The 27,917-nt window shown below is 40.0% G+C and overlaps 1 protein-coding gene across 1 annotated transcript; it reads left to right on the top strand.

Moving 5' to 3' along the window:
• The first annotated feature begins 286 nt into the window (after positions 1-286).
• NEMP2 (nuclear envelope integral membrane protein 2) lies at positions 287-27,816 on the top strand. Its single transcript, XM_076005755.1, has 10 exons — positions 287-493; positions 9,707-9,822; positions 15,575-15,806; positions 15,936-16,008; positions 17,759-17,852; positions 18,341-18,455; positions 20,111-20,336; positions 23,902-24,078; positions 24,814-24,971; positions 26,411-27,816. The coding sequence occupies exons 1-9, from the start codon at positions 388-390 to the stop codon at positions 24,950-24,952; spliced, it is 1,278 nt and encodes a 425-aa protein (XP_075861870.1). The 5' UTR covers positions 287-387; the 3' UTR covers positions 24,953-24,971; positions 26,411-27,816.
• Positions 27,817-27,917: the final 101 nt, after the last annotated feature.

The following is a 27,917-nucleotide window of genomic DNA, read 5'->3' as shown; positions in this document are numbered from 1 at the left end:
TAAACCCCACAGGTCACAGGTCAGGCATGTTTTAAGAAAAACTCGCAGGTGAGTGGCCCTCTCCTCTCTGCAGCCCCCACCCCTGCGCGCAGAGCAGCGGGACGCTGCCGAGTGGCCTCCAGGGCAAGTCGAGGCCCGGGACGCCTGGCGAACGCTGGGGCCAGAAGAGCGTCCCCGGGGCCCCGGAGCCCGGGCCGCCGCGGCGGGCTGAGGTGGGAGCATGGGCGGGACTCCTCGCCCCGGGGAGGCGGGGCCGCCGCCTTTCCCGCGCTCGGGCCTCACCGCCCCTCCGCCTCCTCCGAAGCCGCGCGCCATTTCCTCTCCTCTCGGCCGAGCCGGCCCCCGAGGGCTCGAGCTCGGGTCACCAGGAGCTGAGCCCCGGGGGGGATGCGGCCGCGCCCAGGGCGGTGGTGGCTGCTGCTCTGGCTGCCGCCCCTGGCCACGCTGCCCCCGGGAGCCATGTGCAGGGAGGAGGCGGCGGCGGCGCTGTCAGGTAACGCGGGCACCCGGCGTCGGCGGCGGCGGCGCGCTCGCTTCCCTTCCTGGCTTCGGGGTCACCCCGCGGGCGCGGCTTGCTCTCGGGCGCACTTCCGGTCTTCTTGGACTTCCTTGGCCCCTCTGCTGACATCTGGACATGTTGTGATTTTAGGACTAGAAGCAGCAGCACAATTCAAAGTCTGGCCCAATTCCCCCGTCTTACTGAAGCAACCCGAACTCAGATATGTTTTAATTTGTCCAAGGTCCCACAGTTCCTCACGGCCACAGCTGGCCCTCGTCCCCAGACTTTCAGTACAGGGCATCAGTTTATGTTGAAACCTTATTATTCCTCTGTCTAGCTATTCCTTTGGACTCAGTGGAGAAGGTAAGAGCTTCGGCTTTAGAATCGAAACGAAATTCTCCTACCCTGACTCGTGAACTCTAGTGAGACGCAGATGGTGTTAGACCTCACAGGACTGTTGTGTTCACTGTGTGCATAGTGCCTGGCTCATAGGAAACACACGGTGGCTGCTCATAGTGTTATGGGCTGTCCCATGGAGTGTTCTCAAGATCCTGGCACACTGGACAACGATCTGGGAATGACAGGGAAGTCAGAAAACTGAGTTCTGATTGCAGAACTGCTACCAGTTTAACTCGAGCTTAACATTTCTGTCTCATTCTTCCCCCCCTCATAAAATCCTTTAAAAGATTTCCTGGATGTGCTCTCCACCAATTTCCCTTCATTGCTCTGGCCACTCCTGATTGCAAAGGAGGCTGCCAAGTGTGTCGTTTTAGCTAGGTATGGCCCTCCCTCCAATGAAATCAGGGCTCCTTGTCTAAAGATGAAGGAGAGAAGGGATGTTGAGTAGGCAGGTATCAAATTCTGCCACAACTGCAGTGAGTTGTACCTTGAGGAACGGTTCTACACCAGTTTTCATTGAACACACATTACTGAGTGTTTACTATGTGCTAGGCAGTGTTACAAGTACATTATAACTGCATTATCTATTGTATTTAATACTCATGGAAGTCCTATAGGGGAAGCTACCATTTATATACCCATTTTACAGATGAAGAAACAAAGGCTTAGTAGTAAGAAATGTAACAAGTATTATGTTAGTGAAAAAATAAAACATAAATCTGTCTAAGGAGGAGGGTTTCTGGGCATGGCAGCAGCTGGAAAATTAGACATAGCCCTAGATCAATACCCAGAACCTTGGATTCTAGTTCACTCATTATAATTAGCCACAACTTGTGGTATAACCTTGGTCCCAGCACATAATCTTTGTGGACCATAGTTCTCATCATTAAAATGAAGCTGTTTTATTGCTGAATAGTTTCCAATATTTTCCTCATCTTTTTTTTTTTTTTTTTTGCCTCAGTGAACCCAGTGTTTTTCAAGTTTTTGTGTTGAACACATTTAGTGGTAATAGCTCACTTCTCTATTTTGTTAATTAAAGATACCCATAGATGCTTTTTTGGGACATGCAGGATACCATTGAGTGATGAAATTCTAGTTCACAGCTAAGAAAAAAGGCAGCTTCTTTAGCCCTATAGTGGTACTTGCAATTCCAAAAAGGCTTTACAAAGCAGACTGTGAAGCATCCAGGATCCTGTAGTATGTCAGTGCCACTGTTGGAAGCTCTGTATTAGAGTAGGTCTAAGAACCATTGCTGCTCCAAAAGGCTGCGGTTTTATGAAGAACCCTGAGATGAAAGAGCTGATATTTCCATTCATTAAATAAGGGCCTTCCTTAATATGAGATTAGATGATACTTCGATTCGGTGATATTAATACTTAAGGTCCCTTCCTAGTCTAAAATTTTGTCTTGAGTACACACACCCTTCAGTGGAATGGAAAACATCCAGACCAAGGCTGGTTTTCTCTCATCCTATTTGGAGGAATGTCAGAAGCAGTTGAGACAGGAGGGGCAGGTAGTTGTCTGGCTGAAAGGAAGAAAAACTTAAAGCCAAGAGTTGCCCATAATTTGCAAACAGTGAGTGAGTTCCCTAGAAACTATGTCTTGCCCTGAGATGAAGTTCAGGCCCTGGAAATGGCTTCCTAGACCTAAACTATAACAATAGGTCATTTGAAACCACAGCTTTCAAATTCATCTGTGGAGAGGAAAAATCTGTGCTTGAAGTTAAAATCAGATTTGAATATACATTAGCATGTATTCTCACATTCTTGGAGAAATAAAAATCGAGATTGATATTCAGATTAAAAAAATACTGAGATTAATAGAATAGTTACCACCTTTGTAACTCTGGTACCACTTGTTAACTCCTTTACAAGTGGTTACAAAAAAATTACAAGAATTTATAAAAAAAATACTAAGAAAAATCCTAACTCTATTTGAACTCTCACCAAATAAGGTTTGTTAGAATCTTGCTTCTTATTTTTCCTACTCTTCTTTCTCTCTCCCCTTACTTGTCCCAAAAGAAAAGCAGCTATAGGTCAAATGGAGAATAAGTCTTATCTTTTTATTCTGTTATAGTTTTATCTGAAGATTTTTCCCACATGAGGGCCATGTAAGGTTAAGTTTTCAGGAGGAACATTGGTGTAATATTTTTATGTTGAGGTTAGGGTCTAAGATTTGAAAAGTGTTTGTGCTTTTTATTTTTAGTATATTCCATAAGTAGGTTTAAGTACTACCTGCTCTTTTCTGAAGTTTTGACTGAATATTTTTACTGTATATATGACTAAACTCTTTAACTTAAATATATACTTATATATTTAAGAAAACTAATAAGTGACAAAAGTACTATGAAAGGAGGTATTTTAGATTGAATTTATTAATTCAAGTAAGTGATATGCAGCTCTCTTTTTATTTATAAGATATGTAATCCTAAAATTAGATTAATTGAGTGTTTATAAACTGAGTGGTATTTGAAGTGAACTAAGGGATCTATTTCATTGGTTAAGGTAACCTTGACTTGAATCTTTAATGTAAATATGTAGTTGTTTTAGTGGCTTGGGCATACTATCCAGAAATAAACTGTTCTCCAGAAGTCAGATTAATTGAAAGGATCAAGAGAGCCTGATGAGGATTGCAGGGCGTTAAGGGAGGCAATGCTCATTCCAGGGCTTAGAGATCAGCTTACTGTAGTAAGGTTGGTACTCAAGGTTGGTCCCACAGATACTCCTAAGTGCTTGGGAGATGAGGCAGAGCTGAGAGAGCCCACACTTTCAGACCTTTCTTCTGATCTGAATCAGGTTTGAGGAAGTGAATCTAGGCAGTCTCTGGGTTACAGATGACCAGACTTATAACTTTCGGTACTTATGAACAGGATCCCAAGGTTTCCCATGAGGATAATTTATAATTGAACAATTAAATTAATAATTCGGGAACTAGTTTCTTCCACGCATGTAAACAAACCTGCATGGCGTAAGCGGTTCATTGGTGAAACATCTTTACGGTAACGGCTTAGTCTCATTGTTTAAATGGTTGCTTACACAGCATCACTTTCGTCTTAATTTTTTTCATTCAATTTTGTGAGTCTGTGTTTAGCCTTGTGACCACGCCTCCAGAGTGAAAGTCCACAGCAAGTCCAGGTGAGCCTGCAGCAAAGAGAAAGATGATTACAATGGAAATCAAAGTAGAAATAATTAAGCTTTCGGAGAAAGGCCAGACACCATCATTCACTGGGAAAGCGTTAAGCTTTAGTCACTGGACTATTAGAATGATTATATAAAGAATAAAGTGAGAATAATAGAACATGTGAAAGGCAGTGCTCCAATGAAAGCATCAGTTGTTACTAAGCAGTGTAATGGATTAATTATTGAAATAGAAAGGTTATTATTGATTTGGTTAAAAATCAAAATAAGCATAACATTCCTATTAGTCTAGTGTTGGTGCAACATTAGGTGAGTGTTAACCTTGAATATTCTTTTTTGAAATTTCTTCTATCTCCTATCTAAACTTTTTGTGTATGTAAGTTTTTATATTGTTTGTTTGAATTGAAAGAGCACAATAATTTCTGTAACTTAGTACAGGGATATTATTATTATTGTATTACCCTGTATTATTTATTACTACATATGAGCCATTATAATATTGTCATCATCATTATTATTATTACTATATATGGGCTGTTCATAGGGACCCAAGTTACATAAAAATCCAACCTAAAGACATTCTTAGGAACATATCTGGTCTGTAACTGGGGGACTCCCTGTTATGGAGCACCCTCTAGGGTGGGGACATAGTTCAGCCTCAAGTGGAAGCAGTAGCTCTCCCTAGGTAAATATCTGACCAAATGAATAATAATATTACGACATTTTATAAATTCCTAGAGATTCTGTTTCATTTTCTGGATTACATTATAAAGGATTGTTGTTGTAATGTATTTGGGTTTGCCTATATCTGCCACCAGGAGGTTCCATCCTAGCAGAATTAACTGGCATGAATAACTAGGAGCCCCATGCATAAATGAAACTTGCAGACATGCAGGCAGCTTCATAACCTTCAGGGCTTAGTGATAGAGTCCAAATAAGCAGTCAAACTGGTTATGTTTTCTATTTCCTACCTTCAGTTGGATATAAGGAAATAGAAACTGAACAGTAGAATGTCTAGAAGAAGATTGCTAAGAGGAAGAGAGTCCTAGGAAGGACATAACCTTAATAATCAATTTAAGATTAAAAGATTTGGTCTCTCTAGGAAGGCAGTGGGCCAGCCTTGAGAACAATTGTACCACAGGTCACTCTCTTATGCCTCGTCCATTTAGCCCATGGCTTAAGGTTCACATTAACTCACTTGGGGCTAGGCTTGTGGCTGGTCCCTTAGATAGGAATTCTTTTTTTTTTTTAAGGAATTCTTGTGTGGGTTGATTGGGATGCATGATGCATTCCCCTCAGGAGAGAGGTTATAAGAACAAAGTATAACCAGAGAACACCACAAAATGCTGACTCCTTGTCTGTATCATCCCATGTATTGTGTACTTGCACATCAGCTTAACCTCAAAGCCAGAGGCCACTCTGGAGAATTCCAAGGGAAACACTTTGCAACATGCTTTTAGTAGCATGTCTATAGGTACCAATAGTCAGGACAACCTATCGCAATCTGTGCTTTCCTTAATCTGGTTGAAGACTGAAGGGAAATTCAGAACAAGTTCATTTTTTCTAACTGGGAGGTTCTTTATACAGAATATGTGAGTCAAACAAAAACACGCTTATTGTCACCTCTTGCCTCCTCCTGCCCTCCTCTGTCCAGTGAGAGTGAGAAGATGGTCCCTAGCCCAGGGGATATAAAGGGTTACAGTGCTAAACCCTCTAGTTAAGGGTACATTGATGATGGGGTAGAGTAAGGGGAGGTGTAGTCTGTGCCTTCCAGAATGGCCCTTATGTTGTGTGGATTCTGAAGATGGGATGGCAATAGCACAGGCTGCAGAGGGTGTCCTATTTCATCAAGTGGTTTCAAGGGGAGTACACTCGCTTTTATGGTGCTGACTGGCCCTGGCTAGGCTCTTACAAAGATTGGGCTTTCACTGGTTAGGCCTTGCATGCCCAAATAACCCACTAACCCTCTCAAATTACAAGCCACACACAAAAGGCCAATATTTAAGTGCTGGGGGTTACAGCAATGAACATGCAATGTCCCTGACTTGTGGAGACAGTAGAAGCTAACAAATATATATGTAATAAGAAGAAAGAAGAAACCAGAGTAAGAAGAAAGCAGGTGGAAGTGATTGGGGTATGCTGGTTTAGACAGTGGAGTCAAAGAAGGGCTTCCTGAGAAGGAGACACTTGAGCAAACACATCAGTTGTTAGAAAGCACAGGCCCTGCCAAGATCTGGGAGAAGAAGGTTGCAGGCTGAGGAAACTTGAGATAGATGTGTGTCGGCAACTTGAGGAAGACAGGAAGGTCAGTGTGGCTAGAGCAGCCGAGTGGGAGGGAAGGTGGAGGAGGAAAGGTCACAGAGGCACTGGGGTCCTTGGAAGGGAGGGGGATTTTATTATGGTGTTATAGAAAGTCATTGGAGGGTTTTGAGCAGGTAAATATGTGCTCTAATGGATGCTTTAAAAAGATCTGTATGATGATTGGAGAATAGATTGTGGAGGGAATTGTAGGGCAATTTTGGAAGCAGGGAGACCAACTAGAATGCTGTTACAGTCATCCAATGTGAATGTGTCTTGGGTAACAGAAGCAATTACTCCTAAAATCAAATTACAGTGTTATACTATACTTAAATTGCACCATCTTGCTCTTGAGAGCTATAGGTATTAATGATTTAGGAGAGAGACTTAGGACCAAAGGGAAAAAGCCTCATTTGAAGGTGGTGGTTGTTTGTAAATCTCAGGTCCCACAAAGAGGATATTTTCTCAGACCACTAACTGTTCTATGGGAGTTGATTTGGTCCTTGATGTAGCAGAGATCACTAGGAGTGGCAGGAGGGACCTTGGAGGCACTCATGAGAAAAGTCTTCTGAACACTGAGCACATGTGTGGTGAAGAAAGAACTGTCCACAAGTAAACGTTATTATAATAGTCTGGAGCCGCTGGGTCTATGCACCTGAGACCTCATCCTCCTCACCTGCCCTGCAGAATGCATTCCCTTTCCAAGTATAGGTGGGAATTCCTCCTTCTCAGTGAGGACTCCCAGTATAAAGTTCTTAACTGTAGCACTGGTTCCTGCTCAGAGACCCCCATGGGAGGATGTGCAGAGGCAGAACATGGGATATGGGAAGGCGGATCCAGAGACCAGATCCCACCTCTGCTGCTCCCTAGCTGGGGGCATTTAGTGTTTTCTCATCGTAGTTCCTCAAGTTCTTCCAGGTTCTACGCTGCCTTCCTGACATATGTCTTGTCTATAGTAGCTGCTAGCCCTTTGACATCCAGGGACTAACCTTTCCTTGTGCTGCTCTTGGCCAGGAGTCATTTCCATCTCAGATATACCTAAGAACACACCTCGGTATTGGTTTCTTTGTGTGTTTGTAGCACTGGTTCTGAATTCTCCTTTGCATAGACAGACCATGCAGCAGCACATATTTAATTTTTAGTATCTTGTATTTAACAAAGAACCTCTAGAGTTTCCTTCTCATGTTTTTTTGAAACCTGATTGTTATCTGGATTCTTATGTTTGCATTTCAAATTCTTAAACTCTGCAAATTTGTTGATATATTTAAAAATGTATACATTGCATTACAGTGTAAAGAATGAAGATGAAATGATTTGGCTGTCACAATGAAAAATGCTAGATCCTCATATAACTTTCCTGCTTTGTGTAGCAACCTGAGGACCCTGACTTTTATTCAGTTGTGGTTCAGGAGGTCGTGGGCATTCCTAGGATCCTTTTCCCAAGTCTATCTTCACTTTTCTTCAACTTAATGCTAAGTACATTTCAAGCCAGGACAGGGACCTATCTGAGTTTATTCAATATTATTCCCTAAATGGATGTAATTGTTGACTAGTTATTACTGGTTACACATTTCTTCCCCACCTTTGGTGTAGCACTTTTCTAGCTTCATTTCAGGTTTTTCTGGAGAAACAGCTGACCACACTTTCCTTAGAGGAGTTGGAGATTGAGTGTAAGGCCCATTTCTATGTATATTCATAAGTGTTCCTTGTTCCTGTTTCCTGTTTGACAGATGTGATGGTGACACCACATCTTGGATTCAGAAGAATTTATGACTTTCATCCCACTTCATTTCAAATCCAAATACAGCAGTGGCTACAGAAGAAAATGAATTTTCTTATGGCATTTACATTTAACCCTCTGTTATACAGCACTTCTCTCTCTCAATTGTGTTATATTGTATTCTATATTTAATTATATATTATACACACACATTTATGTGTCTACATCTGTCTTCAGCCACATTTCTTTTGTGCTGTAGACTTGTCCATCTTCATGTAGTCCCACCAGTGAAAATTCAATATGTCCAAAATTGAACTCATCCCCTTTCCCTGCACAAACTTGCTTCTTCTCCAGTATTTCTTATCAGAGTGAAGGACCTCACTATCTCTCCACTCACCAGGAACTTCACATCATCTTCTTGTTCTCCTTCATCAAACAAATCTCCAAAGCCTTTTGATTTCACCTCCTAAGTCCTCTTAGTCTGTTTTTCTCCCTCCTCTCTTAGTCCTTTTCTTACTTAGATTGCTTCAGTAGCCTCCTTAGTGGTTCTTCTGGCTTCAGTCTTCTTCTGATCTAATATTCCAGCCTGCTAATAGAATGTGCTTTCCAAAATACAAATGTGTTCCCGTCACTTCCTTATTGAGCTGGTCATTCTCTGGTTGTTCCTGCAGTTCCATGCTGAGCCCTTCTCTGCTATGCTCAGTGCCGGAAGCTGACCTCTATGGACTGTGTCATCTGGGCTTCTTTGTCCTCTTGTCTTCCTGTCAGGTTTGATCAATTCAAGGTACTGATGGGAAGGCAGGAAAGACAGGTTGCAGTGCCCTCACTCCACCATTCCATGGAAGTTCTGGCAGTGACTGCATTCCATGAGACAGCTGTCCTTTCAGCTTCAGTGGCTCCAGTAGCATAAGGTCCTCCCCTTGCCATTTCAGAACGAGGCTTTTAAAAGCTTCCTGCTGTTGTTGGTGCCTGGGAACTTCACAGTACCTTGTTGTTAGCACCATAACCCTGTCCACATCTTTACTGAACTCTTTTCAGTTATACCCTTTTGAGTGTCAGTAGTTTCTTGCTGAAACTCTGATAATTACCTAAAATCCTTCAGTGCTCTGCTTTCAGGATGAAGTTCACATTCCTTAGTATACTGGTAACCACTGTTGACCTCTCCAGCTGCAGGTAGTGTATTCCTACACTCTATCCTTGCTTCCTCACCAATATAATAATCAGGTATCACTAAACTGAACTACTTCCATGATTTCTCTCATCTTCATAATTCTGTATACACTTGCTGTGCTCCCCCACCCCCCTGCCTCCTGACTTCTGTCTCATTTACTTTTCAGTCCTCCTCTCATGTCTCATCTATCTTTCCTGGGAAGCTACCCTAATTCTTGCCATCTATTCCGGGACTGAAGAAGTGCTTGTCCTCTGCTCTTACAGTGCCCTCCATATATCATAACAGTATTAACACTGGGCTGTGGTATTTTCTGCCTCCTGCTAGGCTGGAAAGACTGAAGGACTATAATTATCATGTAGAAGAATTTATGGGTCGCAGAATGTTAAAACTGCTACCTTTATCTTTGTGTGTGGTGGGGGGGAGAAAAAGATCCTGGGCAATTAAAGATTTAGAAAAAATATATTTCCTTTTCCATCTTTCAGTTCAAAGGTGTAAAACTTTGAAGGAAATGGATTTAATTAAAACTTCTCAGTCAGACTGTTACTGCTACAATCAGAATTCCCAAATGAACTGGAAATACGTGTGGTCAACTGTGCAGGTAAGGACCTACTTTTAAATCATGTCTTAAGAACAGGGAATTAAAATGTACCATTTCAAGAATAGAAAGTACTTTTTGTGTGACATAGAGCTGTGAATTGGTATGAAAGCTGTCTTGGGGTTCAAGGGAAGGGCAGTGTGAGAGGGGACATTAATTCCTCCATATTCTTCATCAGCTCCTCCCCACACCACTCCAAATGAATATACCATCTAAATGAATACAATGTGCTTGCTGTTCAGACACATCTCAAGACAACACCCACCCTCCTTCTTTCCAAAATTGCTATCCCAAGTCTCTCTATGTAGAAAATCTGGAGTAACCTCTGATCCCAAATATGGCCAAGATAGTAGTTGCTCTCAATTGCCTAGTACTTTCTTTCATTCAACATTTAACAAATATTTATTGAACACATATTAAGTGCCAGGAATTATTTCTAGGCTCCTAGGATATATCGGTGAACAAAACAGATCCTGGTTGTTTCCTGAAAATCCAGGGACACTGTAGAAAATCCACCCCCCAGACTGAACCGAGAGACCAAAGAATGATTCAAACAAGGCCAGCTTGATGAGTTAGATGAGTTTATTAGAGGTTACTTACTAGAGCGCTTGTTCCTGTGTGGCACAGGGATTTCTTCCATAGGAGCTTTCTTGCCTGCAAAATCTGCCATCTGCCCACCCTGTGGTATTGCCTTAAATCTCTTCCCAGTGAGTAATACAAAGTTTTTACATTGTATCATTGCTTATTCACAGTGAAACATATCATGCAGGTGATAGTACCACCTGCGTGATATGATAGTACCACCATCATGCACTGTCATGCAACCCATGTTATGTTGATGATATTATAATTTTTCACTAGGTGGTGATTTTAGTATTACAGTTAGCTAAAGGTCACTATAGGACAGCCAAAGCAGCTCTAAATCAGTCAGGGCTGGTTTGAGCTGGCCACTTCAAGAAAAGAAATTGCTGAGACACTCAAGAAAGTGCTGGGCACCTTTCCTGAGTCCAGTAGTTATCTTGGTACCTGTTTCATCTATTTCGTAACAACTTTGCTGAGCACTCAAGGCTAGCACAGCACAATGTTTTGTTATGTAATGGGAAACCTGCATTTTTCCTTCACCTGTCCTTGTGGATATTTACATTTTCAGGGATGGGGAATAGTAAGCGACAAATATAATAAGAGAAGAAAGTAACGAAACTGGTTAAGTACTATGAAAAAAGAAAATGTAGAGGAACACAAGGGGGATGAAGGGAGTGGGGGCCAGTCGCTGTATTTAAAAGAGTGGTCAGGGTAGTTCTCCTTGAGAAGGTAACATTTGAGAAAGATTTCAGTGGAATGAGTGAGTAACCCAAGAAGGTATCTGGGGAAAGAGTTTTCTAGGCTGAGGGAATAGCTGGGACATAGCATCAGGAGGCACATGATGTTGATTGGTACCATGACTGATAATATACACCACTTGGATCACAAGGTAAAGATGGCATCTGTCAGGTTCTTCCACTGTAAAATTACTATTTTCCGTCTTTAATCAATGATTATTTTTGAGTAGATAATTTAAGACTATCTAAATATCCTATTCTTCATCAAACTTTCAGCCCCTAGTTTTATTATCCATTGGTGATGCTTGCCTGAATCAATTAGCATGATGATGTTTATCAAATGGTGATTTTCAAACTCCATTATTCCTTTTACATTCATTGGCATTCTATGAGGAAGAGTTTTTCCTCCTCCTGTTTATTTATTTATTCATACCCATATAGTCTCATGAATTGGCAGTTCATTCAGTGGACTACAATCCATTACTGTCATTATTTATTTTGATACTCAAATTATCCTAGATTTGGCTAGTAGGAGCCCCTTCAAACTAGCTGCTGTGTCCTTTTAATTCATGTCTGTCATTTTTGAGCACTGCTTTACTTTCAAACAAACAAGATGTTCCAGGCTTGTTTGTAATTTCCTAGACCCAGCTCTTAAATCATCATTTTCCCAAGGAGCATTCGGCATTAGGCACATTCATTGGTACTTGGATATCATGGCTATTTGTGTATACACCCACACCCATACACACTCACACACTGGCTCACACATCTGTATCTACCTTTTAAAATACATGGGCTCTGATATCTCTAATACACAGAGTTCATTCTAGTCTTCTACTTTCCATATTTATAACTCCCTTTTCTGATAGTGAGAAACCTGTTCCCATTGTCCTCAAATATATTTACTTATTTGCCTAATCCTAGAGTATACTGAAAGTAGTTCCAGAATTGCTAAGTCATACCACTGTAAAAAATAAACCTAATAACAGGAGTTCAGTATCTGTTTATAGTGGGGGTTTTTTCTTTCATGTGAGGGTATGTAGTCTAAATACTATATTCAAAAGTTACTTAGGCTGAGCATGGTGGCTCATGCTTGTAATCCTAATAGTTTGGGAGACTGAGGCGGGAGGATCACTTGAACCCAGGAGTTAAAGGTTACAGTGAGTTATGATCGTGCCACTGTCCTCCAGCCTGAGCAACATAGGAAGACCGTGTCTAAAGAAGAATTACTTAGGTTAATTCATTCCTACTCACCCCCCTTCAGTATGGGTATTTTACTTATTCGAAATATAATTTTTATTTGTTTCCATGTCAGAGGTTTCCCCTATCCTAGTTGATTTTATTATCATTATTTCTGAGTACGTACAACATTAATATGGCTTAAAACACAAAGGTACGCTCAAAAAAGTCTCACTCTCCCTCTTCCTTTCTGTTCATACCTACCTAATCTTTGTAGGCAATCAGTCTGATTAGTTTCTGATATCTTTCCTGTGTTTCTTTTTGCAAATGTAAGTAGCGAAGCATATTTATATAGGTACCTAAAGCTATGAGACGAGGAGTGAGTTTATATGGAGAAGAGAAAAGGACCAATCACTGAGCCTGGGTTAGTCTTGTATTAAGAGGTCAAGGAGAAGGAAGGAGCCAGCAGAAGAGAGAGAGGAACAACAGTGGAGAGAAGACATCTGAAAGCCCTGGAGAGAAATTGTGACAAGGAGAAGGGAAGTGCCAAATGCTGTGACTGAGGATTAATTGGCCATTCAATTTAGCAACATGGAGGCACCGGTGACCTTGTGGTGGCACTGGCAGCCTGTTGGAGATGAAAGCCTGATTGAAGTGGGTTAAAGAAAGAATGGGAGGAAAGGAACTGGAGACTGCAGGACAGGCAAGTTTTTAAAGGAATTTTATTGCAATGAGAAGCAAAGAAATGGAGGGTAGCTAAAGGGAGCAGTGGAGTCGATAGAAGGTTATTTTTTTCTTTTTTCAATGGGAAAAAATATCCTCATGTTATATGCTGCTAGGAATGACCTAGTAGAGAAGGCACAAGTGCTGGTGGGATGTCCTTGAGTAGGCAAAGGTGGACAGGATCCAGAGGACAAGTCTGGGCCTTTCCTTTAATGGAGAATGTAAATTTCTTCTGTGGCAGAAATTTCCTCCTCACAGGCAGGAAGCAGAGCATGTGCCTGCAGATGCTAACAGATAGGTGGATGTGGGGGTAGGAGCTCGTCAACATTCACTTCTGATTTCTTCCATTTTCAGTGAAGTAGGAAGGATCGACAGCTGGGAATGAGGATGGGGAGGAGGTGTTGGAGTATGGAGGAAGTAGAAGTTGTGAAATCATTTGTTGATTTCAGCAAAAATTAAAGAATCAATGGATAGGAATGTGTGGTATGAGTGACTGTAGCTTTCAGGTCCCTTTTCATGTTCATAGTCATGGATTCGTCTAAAAAACGATAGTTTTTAATCCATAGTCATGGATTATGTCTAAAAAACAATATACATACCTTAATTTTAAAAAGAGACCACTGTGTGTTTCTCTAGTGCATTTGGTGGTGCAAAGGCAAGAGTAGAATAGGTGAAGAGTTGGATTTTGAAGTGAGGGTGACAAAGCAAGAGGGGAGCAGTAGATTCAAGGGTACATGCCAGGGAATGGTGCATAATGATTGATCGTAGGATTTAGTGGGTACGAAGGGACTGGGTGAGGACCAGGGGAAGGGTGTTCCGATCCTTGGTGAGGTTGGAGTGCTGGGGGGGGGGCACACTGGAAAGATAGAATGTGGCAATCACCCAGTGGGATGCATGAAGCATGGTATATGGAGGGTTACAGTTTGGTACTGACAAGATCCATGGTGTGGCCATGGGAGGGATTAGCTAAGGTGGGGTGGAAGAAAGAACATAAGAGGAAAGGAGTTCCAGGAACTGAGAAGCCAAGGTACTAGAAGGAGTTTTGATAGTGTATATTGAAATCCCCAAGAAGGATAAGAAGTATTAATAGTATTGGAGAGAGCAACAGTGAGCTGGGAGCCAAAGTCAAAGAGAAATGAGGGAATTGGTAGGTAGTGAGTGATAAAACTTGATGTCTAGACCGGGCGTGGTGGCTCACGCCTGTAGTCCTAGCTCTCTGGGAGGCCGAGGCAGGGCGGATTGCTTGAAATCAGGAGTTCAAAACCAGCCTGACCAAGAGCGAGACCCCGTCTCTACTATAAATAGAAAAAATTAATTGAACAACTAATATATATAGAAAAAATTAGCCGGGCATGGTGGTGCATGCCTGTAGTCCCAGCTACTCGGGAGGCCGAGGCAGGAGGATCGCTTGAGCCCAGGAGTTTGAGGTTGCTGTGAGCTAGGCACTGACTAGGTTGCTAGTGACACCACGGCACTCACTCTAGCCTGGACAACAAAGCGAGACTCTGTCTAAAAAAAAAAAAACTTGATGCCTGAGATTCAAAGCTAGTGCTCTTACTTTGCTTTACAGCAGGGGAATTATCACTTAATGACTACTGGGTTGACACCATATGCTTATAGCCAGTGCTTTGTTGTGTAATTTGAATAGGACCTGAAGTTGGGCTCTCGGCAGGCATAGTGAGAGAAGCCTGACTTACATATGCTCAGCTGACCAGAGAAAGGAAGCACTTTTTCTGAGTCACAGTGAAAAATGGTAGAGATAGAAACACTATTTTTATTATGTTTATAACCAAATAGTTTGCTAGCCATGACAGGTGTATCTTGGAAATACTGTGGGTTTGGTCAAAGACCACTGCAATAAAGTGAATATTGTAATAAAGCAAGTCACACAAATTTTGGGGTTTCCCAGTGCATATAAAAGTTATGTTTATACTGTACTGTAGTCTATTAATTTTGCAATAGCATTATGTCTAAAAAACAATATACATATCTTAATTTTAAAAATACGTCATTTCTGAAAAAATGATGATGCGGAGACACAAAGTGAGCACATGCTATTAGAAAAATGGCACCAATAGACTTACTCGGTCTATTAGCAAGGGTTAGATATGCAGGGTTGCCATGAACCTTCAGTCTGTAAAAAACTCAGCATCTGCTAAGCACAATAAAGCAGCATGCAATAAAATCAGATATGCCTGTGCTTCTTATCTCATCCTTTTTAATATGTCTGTTGGATACAATAACTTGTTAGAAGGAGTTAAATCAACCACAACTTGGTGGAAGAAATCTTCACTTCTTTTTTTTCTCAGTCCTCTGGCTGAAAGAAACCTTCAGTTTCAAAAGTGTCTGTATAGTCCACGGTGTGTCTGGACTAAACATAGATGTCAGGTCAGCCCCTGGGATCAAAATACTACCGTACACATTCTTTACTCAGCCAGTCTTGGGTTCTTTTTACTTATTTGCTCATGTTTTTAAGAAGCTTTGAAGAAGTTTTTACTTCTGTGTTTATGGATTTGTTTATTCTTCTTTTGTAGGTGAAAATTACCAGTCCAGGCCTGCTCAGTATTATATATATAACAGAAAGACATAATTGCCAGTATCCAGAAACCATTCTATCTTTTATCAAATGCGTGATTCATAACTTCTGGACACCAAAGGAGTCTAATGAAATAACTATAATAATCAATCCTTATCGGGAGACTATGTGCTTCTCTGTGGAGCCTGCCAAGAAGATATTTAGCTATACAATAAGCATGAGTCGAAATAGTAAGTCTGTTTTTATTATATTTTCTGGATTCAGTTTTTCTGGAGTAATATTTCAATAAATTGAATTTTCTTTTCTTTCACCACACTACATTGACACAAAATGTTTGTTGTATGTCTTTTTTACTCCAGTTGTGGATTTCAAACTCTTCCTTGTGTTTGTGGCAGGCATTTTCCTTTTCTTTTATGCAAAGACCCTGAGCCAGTAAGTATTCATTTTTATTTTTACATTCTATACCTAAAAAGGGGTATAGGTCATTTTTTGACTGTATGCTCAATATTTTCACACTACTATGCGGTTGTAGTTCTTGCTTTAGGTTTTGCAAATAATAGGTCTGAAGATAGAGCTTGAAAGATCTTTAAAAAACATTAACAGTTTTTTGCATAGTGTGATATGTATATGTTACAAAGTACTTTCACATATTTTATTTTACACATTAATATCTTATTTTCTTAGATCTTCATAACAACTACATGAGCTCTGTATTACTGTTCTGACTTTATAGATGAGAAAACCAGCCTCCATTGTCACACAACTAGTTTCTATCAGGGCGGAGATTTATACTCAGGTTTTCTGGTACCAGACGCCTTGCTTTGTATTCCATCAGAGCTGCCTCCTACATTTGTGGAGACAGAAGGTTGAATATAACAAATATCTGACTCTTGGATAAACATATTATTCTGATATTTTGTTTCTTACAGTTTCTTTTATGAAAAAGGAATCTCTTTCCAGTATCTTGCTGATGCTAGTTAGTACCCAACATTGGTCAACTCTTCTTAACATTGTTCATTTTTGAGCTTTTCCTTGTAGTCTTTATAGGCTTATCAAGTGTGTTTAATGTCATCCATGACCTTTACAAAGCAGAAGATGTATACATAGCATGAAGGGTAAAGCTTGGACTCAGAGATGCTGGGCTGTGATCCTGAGTCCTCCAGTTAGCACACACTGACTTGGAGAAGGTCTTTTAACTTCTTGGTGCCCTAGTTTCCCCCTCTATACAACTTGGACATGGATAAGGAACAGCTATCCATAGATACTCAATAATTATCCATAGACACGCAATAATTATTGTCATATCAGATTCTGAATATAGAAGGTAACTGAAGACATTTCCTTTTTAGTTAGTGGCAAGCTGTTTACTATAAATTTCAAGTACCAATTTTTTTTTTTTACTGTTTTCATTTATTTTATGTTACATCTATTCCTGTGCCATAAGTTTTTGTTTCTTGAGTTTCTTCTGGGATATCTTTTTCTTCTGTGCAACCTCCTCTTCTGGTTTTGGAACAATTTGTTCCTTTTCAGTGAGGATCATCTCGATGTGGCAGGGGGAGCTCATGTATGGATTAATCCGACCATGAGCTCTGTAGGTTCGGCGACGCATCTTGGGTGCTTTGTTCACCTGGATATGCTCTATGACCAGAGAATCTACATCCAAACCCTTAAGTTCAGCATTACTCTCTGCATTTTTAAGCATGTGCAGCAAAAATTCAGCACTCTTCTTGGGCCACCGACCCTGTGTCCAGCCCCACTGTTTGGCCTGGGCACACCTACCAACTCCACCATTGTAACGTCGGAATGGTACACATTGTTTCTTTAAAGTGACATCTTTCAGATACTTGGTGGCTTTTTGTATATGCATACCCTTGATGGCCTGGGCAGTTTCACGAGTGTTATTGAAGTGAACACGAAGATTTGAACCTCTTGACTTGCATGATTTTGTGGGGTTTTCTGGGTCAAGTGAATAGCGAACCATTTTCACGAATCACCTCAGGCCGCTTGAGGGGAAGAGCTCAAGTACCAATTTTATTTTTTAAAAGTATAAGCTGTAACTAGAGCTGCCATCTGAGTTTTTCTTTCTTGTTGTTCTTTATGGCTATTGTTGACAGGTTAAACGATTTTCGCACTGAAAGTACTTCTTGGCATTTAAATGAATTTTATCTGCTTGTCTTAACAGAAACCCTATTTTCTATTATTCTTCGGGGACCGTGCTAGGTCTTCTAATGACATCAGTCTTTGTCCTGCTATTGGTGAAAAGATATATTCCAAAGGTAGGAATACTATGTGCAAATGAATAAAAAATGGAAACCATGATCTCATAGACATGAAAAACTAATAAAATAATACCCTGAACATAGTTAAGGATGAATAAATACTAATTCATCATGGTAATATTGCAGTTATTCTGATTAAAGCTTGCAATACTAGCACTATTTTAAGATAAACTTATTCTTTATAACAGTGTTTCTCCAACTTTAATATCCATGCAAGCCATCTGGGGATCTTGTTGAAACACAGGTTCTGATTCAGCAGTCCGCAGGAGGGCCTGAGAGTTCACCATCCCAGTAAGCTCCCACATGATGCTGATGCTGCTCGTTCATGGACCATACCTTGAGTGGGAAGACTGTAGAGAGTATCTTAAACTGACTTCAATTCACTTTGACATAGAAGTGTCTAATACAAAGGGTTTGTTTGCTTCTATTTTTTATGAGAGTGAATGAACCAAAAAAATGTGTCATTTATTTTCTTCCACACACAGTATAGCACCTTTTGGGCTCTAATGGTTGGTTGTTGGTTTGCTTCAGTGTATGTTTTGTGCCAGTTGATGGACGAGCTGAAGTGGCTGTGGTATGAAAACAGAATATATATATTAGGTAGGTAAATGTAAAAAAAAAATGTTCTATTATTGATAAAACTGAGAAGTACAACTAGAGGTCTTCTTTTGACAAATGTTTCTCTCTAACATCTAAATTTTCTTTTTGAACTAAGGAGAGGTACTATTGAAAGCAATATTTTATTTTATTCCATAGTTGGTGATTTCAGTTTATTTAGATCTCATTTTATGTGATTTCCCTATGCCATTGTTCTAAGTTTTATATTCTAATGATCAAAAAAGCAAAGTATTTGTCTGTTTTGATTGCACATGCTTCTGAATTGTGGTTAAGCTCTAACCACAACTAACTTGTAATGTAAAAGTTTCTCTAAAATGTGGCTCTTTATTTCTTTCTGTTAATGTTTTCAGTAGGAAAAGTGAGAAATCTTAACTATATATGACTAATGAAAATTTGGCTTTTCAAAAACAGAGAAGCTAAGAAACTATTGACTTCTCTTATTTAGGGTTAAAAAAAAGGTTTCTTATTATTTGTTTTAATTAGGAAATAATGAAGAATAAGATCATTGATTTTCTCCTAACTCTTTAGCACCGTATTTTTTATGTAAATCCACCTCCCCCAAATAAAAGTGACTCCTTTTGTTTTACTTGAAAATTCTGTTTTTAGATCATTTTTTTTTTGCTAAAGCATTTTTAAAGGAAATTGCAGATATCATGGTATGCTCTCCTAAATGTTTCACTATTCGTCTCTGAAAAACAAGAGCATTTTTCTATATAATCAATTAACTATTAAATCTAAAAAAGTAATAATTATATAAATCATCTATTACCCAGGCCATGTTAAAATTTCTCAATCATCCTTGATGGCATGTATAAACTAGGATCTGGTCCAGAACCACATTTTGCATTTGTTTTGTCCTGTAAATCTCTTTTAATCCACAATAGTTCATTTTTTCATCATGGTGATATGCTGAAGAGACAAAGCTAGTTGTCCCATAGAATGTCCACTTTCTGGATTTATCTGATGACTCCTTTGTAGTATAATTTAACATGTTCCTAACTCTCCTGTGTTTCCTATAAACTGGAAATTAGATCTAGAGGTTTAGTTAGATACAAATTAAAAATGTTTGGTGGAATACATAAGAGGCAATGTGTGTTTCATCTTGGATCACAACTGGAAACAAGAATTTTATAGTCCTACCATAAGTAATGATGAGACTGAACACTGGATTCAGAGGGTGACTGCCTGATCCCTCCACTATAAAATTACATTATGCTTTTATGACTAGAAGGTAAAAATAAAATAAAGAAGGTAAAATATAGAAGGTAAAAATAAAAAATAGTGTTTGTAGCAGACTATGACATACAACTGTACTTATTCCTCACCAAAGCAACCATGATAACATTTGCCCCGGTAACACACTGGACTGAAAAACAGACATGCTTATAAATCACAATAATAATTATTGTATACTATATTAATTATGTAATATAATTATTACAGAAGTCAGCCTGGTGTCTCATATGGGAGGAATAACTGGCTGGCCATATATGCATTTTTCAACCTTACTTCGCTGGGAAAAGAAAACAAAAATTACGGTTTTCTAATGTGTTCTTACTGAAGCCAAGGCTCTGCCAGGTTTTTCACATAATTTTGCAAGTTCAGATTTACATTATTTTACCTCTTCTGCTTTCCAGGCTATGTTCTGATAGTTGGATTTTTCAGCTTTGCTGCCTGTTACAAACATGGGCCCCTTGTGGACGACAAGAGCAGGTGTCTTCTGATGTGGACACTGCAGCTCCTCTCCCTGGCCCTGGTCTATGCCGGTGTGGCCATGCCTCAGTTTGCCTGTGTGGCCGTGACCCTCCTCTTATTCTCCAGGAGCCTGTGCTACCTGCTGAAAGCATTCAGTTATGTGAGGTGGTGCGTATCCATTTTTTTCCTAGTCAATTTGATATTTTGAGCTGTGGTTTTATTTATTGCTTTGGGGGATTTTTTGGACATGTCATATTTGATCTCATAATTACATTTAACCTGGAGATTTCACTCTGAGAAAGGGGGAGGAAGGAGAGCTCTAAGCATCTGATCTGATCTCCATTCCTAGGCTCACCCAGAATTTACTAAAATCAGTGACAAAATTACTTCAGTTCTGTGTGGGTTACCTAAAATTTCTACTTTTAGTTGACATTTCCTTTCATTAGAGCCAAAGACTGCTTTAGTGGCATTAGTTGTGCTTATGAGGTAAGAGCAAACAGAAATGAATCATAAATGATTGAAAGGTCTTATTTATATTTAGGACCTTTTTTTCTCTTAGGTTTTAAGTTAAAGCTCAAGCCCTCTGAAGTACAAAAAGAAAGGTCAGGTAACCTCTATTGTCACAGCTTTGTTACGTCTCTCTCAGTCACTGAGTCTGAACACTTGTGTTCATATCAGGTGCACAGATGGAGATGGTCCTTGTCCTTGGGGTATACTTGCTGAGACTTAGGCATACATTTCTGTCCCTTTGAAGTGTTAAAATGAAAATGGAGGCTTGCCCAGGGACTAAGGGAATATAGAAAAAGTTTAGGAAAACTTCCTGGAAGATATATTACTAGGCAGAATCTTAAAGAATGAATGAAAATAACCAGATGAATAAATGTGGAGGGCCTTCCTGCCAGAGAGAAAGCCCCGTTTGGTACCATCATGTGGCAGGCAGTGCTTGATACAGCAAGTGAGGTGCATATGGGCCAGATGGTGGAGGCATGGCAGGTCATGCTGAGAACCCTTGTCTGATCCTGTACATGGTGGGGTTAACATTATGTATTTTAGTTAGTGCTGACTGCTGCCTAGATAGGAGTTGTCAATCACAGATGCTTGGGGCCCAGGTAGATACTTGGTAAGTGACGCTGAGGTGGGGCATGACTGGGAGGGCTGTGGGAAATTCTGCAGTGCAGCCTCATTGAAGACGGGGTAGTGATCACTCAGCTTGGGTTGATTGTTGCCATGTGGGAATATGGGTCCTGCATTGCCAGATCTGCTGGTTTTCTAGAAAAATTAGAAATGCAAATTAGGATTAGAATGTAAATTCTTAGGGTTTTTAAATATTGGCAGCTAATCTAATGAAAAATAAAAATACATTCAACAAACAAAAAGCAAATCAGACACCATAAATACTCATTGGCTGGTGAGATGTGCCCCATCTGTCTTCTGGCAGAGGGATATCAGAGGGAGGCCCTATGGCAGGAGACCAGTTATCAGACATCACAGTGGTCCAGGTGAGAGACGATGAGGGCCTCGGGTAGGACAGTAAGACCAGAGCTGAAAGCGGGAGAGAATAAATGTTCGAGGCATAAAATTGTCTGTGAGGAAGGAGACTTTGGTGACTGGTAGTTCATGGATCTGGTGCCCGGGTGTGTGCAAATATCACAAGCTTTTAAATGCAACAGGGGCAGGACAGGCTGCACAGAGGCTGAAAGGCAGGGCAGGGTTGGTGGGGTTGTTGACTGTTTCTGTCTTTGTGCTCCTTGCCCGAAGCAGACAGTGACTGGGATTATCAGAGGTCTCTCTGTCAGAAGGAGGCTGGCCATTCTACATCCTCCAAGCCATTGGCTGTGGCCTAAGGAACCCAGCATAGAATTCCTCCTGCCTCCCCTTTAACCATCCAGCTGCCCTGCCAAGAGCAAAGTGTTCTGCACAATGGTTCTTTTGTGCACTGCTGTGTGTTCTGTAATAATCAAAATGTGTTATAACTTCCTCAACTTTAAATTTTGCTAGAGAATAATTATATGAAGAACTAGGGAATAAAACAGGAACTTGTAGGTTAGATAATAAACCAGAGAAATTATACCTTGTTTTTGTGCAGTACTTTCTAGTTTGTAAAGAGCTGTTTATGCATATTTTAATAATATATGGTAGCTACTCTTTTCATTAGCCTTATTGAAGATTTACTATAGCCCACTCACTATGCTATAAGCACCTTACACAAAATATCTCAGCTAATCTGTACAGTAACCTCATGAGGTAGATAATTATTGCTTTCATTTTTTTCATATGAGCAAAGTGAGGCTCACAACTGTTAAGGAATTCCCAAGTTCACGTAGTGAGTAAACCTCCAAGCCAGGACTGTGTCTAGGTCTTCTGGCTCAGAGTCCAGGATTTTCCCTCCAGAGAAACCGTAAGTAGGTATTCAGAAAAGGAGAAGAAAATAATGTCAGTAGTTCCTTAATCTAGCTTGTCAACCATAAGATCTTCAAAAGATAATAGATTTTTTAGGTCTCAATCTTCAAGAAAATGCATGTTTTTAAAACCTCCTGGTAATTCTGATGCTCATTCAGATTTGGAAATTTCTGGTTAAATTAAATTTAAAACCACAAAAACATTTTTAAAAACTCATCGATAAATAAAACATAAATGTTTGGCTTTTTTTTTTCATTTATTTATTTATTTTTTTTTGAGACAGAGTCTTGCTTTGTTGCCCAGGCTAGAGTGAGTGCCATGCCATCAGCCTAGCTCACAGCAACCTCAAACTCCTGGGCTCAAGCAATCCTGCTGCTTCAGCCTCCCGCGTAGCTGGGACTACAAGCATGTGCTGCCATGCCCGGCTAATTTTTTCTATATATATTAGTTGGCCAATTAATGGGGGTCTAGCTCTTGGTCAGGCTGGTTTTGAACTCCTGACTTCGAGCTATCCGCCCGCCTCGGCCTCCCAGAGTGCTAGGATTACAGGCGTGAGCCACCGCGCCCGGCCAAAACATAAATGTTTTTAAAACCTTATATTATTATTTTTATGAGATTCTTAGATTCCTAAATGTTGAGATTCCTACATTTTATGAGATTTAGGACTTTCCTGGTTGGAAAAAGAAAATTGCAATCCTGAGCTTCTCAGCAAGTAGTAAAAGAAAATTATTATAAGTTATTTATAAATTATTATAAATGAATATTTATAATTATTCTTATATTAAAATATAAGAATTATTTATAAATTATTATAAATGTACATAAGAGACTTTTTTTTACAATATTTACTCTTTCTCTCTAGGATTACTCAGAATCACCACCACTAGGTGGAAGTGATACCCCACAAATCTTCCCAGCTTCTTGGTCTAGAGAGTAGTAAGTGGTGTGTGTTTTACTGAGTCTCCATAAAAGGACATCTCTAAAGCTTGCTTCTATTAGTGCCCAAGAAAATCAGCAGGCCAAGCATAAAGAAGCCAGACTTTTAATTGTCTGATTGCGTGATTAAAAATCACCAAGGAAGAAAACTGCAATTAACATCTCTGTCAGAGATTGATTCCTAATGCCTTAGGACATTCCCCAGGAAGTGGGGGAAAATGTACTATTTGGCTCACACTGTGTTTTCTCTATACTTGAGTCATGATAACAACAATAAAAAGGATAGGTATGATATAAAGGAAGTTAAGTATTACTATTACTGTCTAAGAAATGTATATTTTAAGTCTTAAGGATTGAATTGCGCAGGAATGTAGCAACCAAATGCCAAATGTTTTAGGAAAATGAAGCAGTGGTTTACATCACAAAAGCTGGTGGTTACTTACCTTACTGAAGATGAATACAGGGAACAAGCTGACACTCAAACAACCAGCGCTCTGGAGGAACTGCGCCAAGCCTGCCGCAGACCCGACTTCCCATCATGGCTGGTCGTCTCCAGACTCCAGACTCCTAAGAAGTAAGTCGTGCTCAGCTGCTCTGACCATAGCTTGGGTTAGAATGATTTCGGAAATAGTTTGATGGTTTGGTATAGGCACTTGAGCTTAGAAGTAGGCTACTTCCCTGGATAACTGATGATGTGGAAGTTGTTGGAGGTTCTTTTTCTTCAGTACTGTGCCTTTGCACAGTAGAACTGCTAATGTCTGAATAAATATTGACCTGATGTTTTATAGGGAAGGCCATAAAGACAACTTCCATTTGGGAAGGGAAAGGTGGAATGGGATATGTGACATGCTTCTCATTCTACTGGTGTGGGAAATCATTTCTAAAGTTCACCAAGAAGATATGTCTGCCCCAACATCTTTCCTTGCTGCTTTCTTTTCCTTATAGCTTTATCCAAGTAAGAATTCCCTCAAAGTAAAGATTGAAGGGAGAAAGTATTTGACACTAAAATAATAAATAAATAATAAATCTAAAGTAATAAAAAAAATAGAAAAGAGAATGAATTAGAAAACAGTGGGAGCATTTGGCTGCACTTGATGCTTATAAGTCTGCCTACTTCTCTACTGTTTCCCTGAATAATTGTCTCTAGAAGGATCACATAAGCCATTCTCCTTTTTATACCCACTGTGTAAATGCCATCTTCTATTGACACAAAGTCAGATTTAATTAAAGGGGATAAGTAGGAAGGGAACAAAATAAACCTTTCTGTGATAACATTAACTTTATTTAAAACTCTCAAAAAACTGATTAGATTTGCAGATTTTGTTCTTGGAGAAAGCCACTTGTCACCTGAAGAAATCAGTCTGCATGAAGAACAATATGGCCTTGGGGGTGCCTTCTTGGAAGAGCAGCTCTTTAACCTGAGGACTGACACTCTACCTGCAAGTTGACTTCATTGTGTACAAGGAAGTGGGTAAAGGGCAGGGATCCTATTAAAGTTGGGCAGAAACGTTCTTTCTAGTGAACAATGACAAAAGCATTTGCTGTCGAGAAAAATAAGTCATGATGGAAAGGAAAATTAACCTGTATTGAAAACAATTTACCATTCTTGGAGAGTTCTGTTACTTTTGTGTACTGTAGGTGAGCACCAAGATTCTGTGACAGAGTCATTACCACTTTCCTTAAATGAAGACTTTCATTAGGAACAAGGGAATCATGTTCTTCAAAGTGCCAGTAAACATGAACTGCTGCCTTGTCAACACCAGGGAATGAAATCCTTTCTTAATCCCCTAAACCCACGTCATAAGACTCTGCATTACTCTTCCTATATTTCATCAATATAAGTGCTTGAGGACACCTGGAATATGCTGGACCAGTGTTTTCTGAAGCGTCCGTAGTCCACAGTATACCCATAAGTGTGAGTCAGTAAGGGGATCCTGAGATTGACTAAGATTGGTACAAAGTTAAACAAATTTACTTTAGGACTTCTCAGTGCCTTTACTGATGCTAATGCACATTGTGAATCTCCTAAAGGGGAATTGTGTGCAGTGGTTTCTGACTTAATTTGACCACAGAACCCTTTTTCATGTGATGAATATTCCTTGGAACACATGTTTGGAAAATGCTAATGATGGTGGAATTGAGGTTTGGGGAGGTTAAATAACTTGTGCACTACCACCGAGCTAATATATTTAGAGGCAGCACTGGCAGAACTCCAGCCCTCGCTAGCATGTCCTCTGACTCAGGTTGAAGAAGAGATCTCTAGATGCAAGCTGAGGAGCCAACTTCCTACAGCTTTGGGTCTCATGATGTTGGTGACTTTTTTTATTTTTTAATAATGGCCAACTAGCCATTTAATAACTGTGATAGGCCGGGCGCGGTGGCTCACGCCTGTAATCCTAGCACTCTGGGAGGCCGAGGCGGGCGGATTGCTTGAGGTCAGGAGTTCGAAACCAGCCTGAGCAAGAGCGAGACCCTGTCTCTACTATAAATAGGAATAAATTAATTGGCCAAGTAATACATACAGAAAAAATTAGCCGGGCATGGTGGCACATGCCTGTAGTCCCAGCTACTCGGGAGGCTGAGGCAGGAGGATTGCTTGAGCCCAGGAGTTTGAGGTTGCTGTGAGCTAGGCTGACACCACGGCACTCACTCTAGCCAGGGCAACAGAGTGAGACTCTGTCTCAAAAAAAAAAAAAAATAACTGTGATAAAGAGAAACATTTTTTAAGATTATATTTTAAAGTTTTGATTTTTATATACATACATGTCTTTTTTTATATTTTGAAATTGAAGGTCTTTAACCTCTTAATGACATTTTCAGAGTTGACTGATCCATTTTTAAAAGTTGTTTAGCTATATATGCTTTTAATAAATTTTTACAAAACAGATTTGTGATCTTTTTTACAGAGAGAAAATATGTTTTTCTTAATTCGTGATGTTAAACTCTGGAGTGAAATGAGGGACTGTGAGCTGTGACCCTGAGGAGAGGAGGCCAAAACAGAGATCTGAGAAAAGATTTGGACATGGCAGAAACATTCAGAGGGTTAAAGATGTTGCTAAATTGATTCTTTTTGACAGTCAAACTCAGTCTTTTTTGCTGTGACGGGATCAGAAAGAATGAGGAATCCTAGCACTCTGAGATGCCAAGGTGGGAGGATCGCTTGAGCTCAGGAGTTTGAGGCTGCAGTGAGCTATGATGATGCACTGCACTCTACCCGGGGTGATAGACAGAGCCAGATTCTGTCTCCAAGAAAAAAGAGCCATCCACTTTTATCAAGAGAAGGGTTATGGAGGAGGGACATATAGCGATTTTGTCACTGTTGCTGTCCTGAGCCAAATTTAGTAAAGTTTTTCTGTACTGTTAAATAAGAGCATGGCTACCCATTTGGAACTTTCTAGATTGAATTTCAAATGATGTTTCCTCATGGAAGCTATAAGTCATTGTTTTTGCCAGACATCTTTTAATATTTAGAGCTTTTTTTTTTTTTCTGGTACAATTCACTAAATTCAATCTGTCCCTTTATATAGACTTTGATTTAAAATCAAAGAACATATCTTCCATTCAGATTTATTATGATAACTATTTTACAATTATAAACAGAAGTTCTAACATCATTTATGTTATAGTTTAATCTGATTTTTATTGGTAATATATTATAAATATATCAGATATATCCATGCTTGTGCTCACCAAGTTCATCTGCAAAGAGGCAGTTTGTGTAGTACAAAAAACATGTATGAGTAACACATGAACAGTCTGCTGGAGTAGCCAGGGACATCCCAGTCAGGACAGCCACTGGGCTTTACTGAGCCCCAGGGTAAAGACATGCTGCAGGTAGAAGGAAGCAACTCCTAGTGGGCCAGCTAGCCAGTGTAACCATCACGATAAAAACAGCTGACGAGAGAAAAAGAAAAACAGACTTCCACGACATTGTTTCTCATGTTTATTTTTAGAGGAAATCATGGATTTGTCAGTTTCTGTTATGTGAGTACTGTAAGAAGCTAAACAATTAAAAGCATTACTTGTGATATTTTTGGTGTATTCATGTTGTTTTCATTTGATTCAGGGTAATCCCCATCAAGCAATCTACAGATAACTCTTGTAAGAGATTTTTCCCTCCTTCCTCCCTTCCTTTTTCTCTTTCTCCCTCTTCTCCCTCTCTCCCTTCTCTGCCTCCACCCTTTCTCTGTCTTTTTAAAGGCAGTTAAACAGTTTAAATGACCACGGAGTAAAATGGCTATGCCCTTTCACAGGTGGTTGAAAATTGGCTTTGTGCTTCACACTGCCATGGGTGTGCAATTATGGAGTATAACAAAGCCCTTTGCTGTATTATTGCTTATGCTAGGTGCCTACAAAAGCTTACTGTTGTTAGCAAGTTGGACTGTTTGACACCAAATGTGTGGGTGAGATTTA

Source organism: Microcebus murinus, chromosome 8 (assembly GCF_040939455.1).
Source record: "Microcebus murinus isolate Inina chromosome 8, M.murinus_Inina_mat1.0, whole genome shotgun sequence".
Classification (NCBI taxonomy): domain Eukaryota; kingdom Metazoa; phylum Chordata; class Mammalia; order Primates; family Cheirogaleidae; genus Microcebus; species Microcebus murinus.
This window is presented reverse-complemented; position numbering and strand designations above follow the sequence as displayed.

Coding starts and splice junctions, on each gene's coding strand:
- NEMP2 (XM_076005755.1), top strand. CDS start 388: ATGCGGCCGCGCCCAGGGCGGTGGTGGCTGCTGCTCTGGCTGCCGCCC. Junction 9,823..15,574: donor ACGTGTGGTCAACTGTGCAG/GTAAGGACCTAC, acceptor CTTCTTTTGTAG/GTGAAAATTACCAGTCCAGG. Junction 24,079..24,813: donor AGACTCCAGACTCCTAAGAA/GTAAGTCGTGCT, acceptor AAAACTGATTAG/ATTTGCAGATTTTGTTCTTG.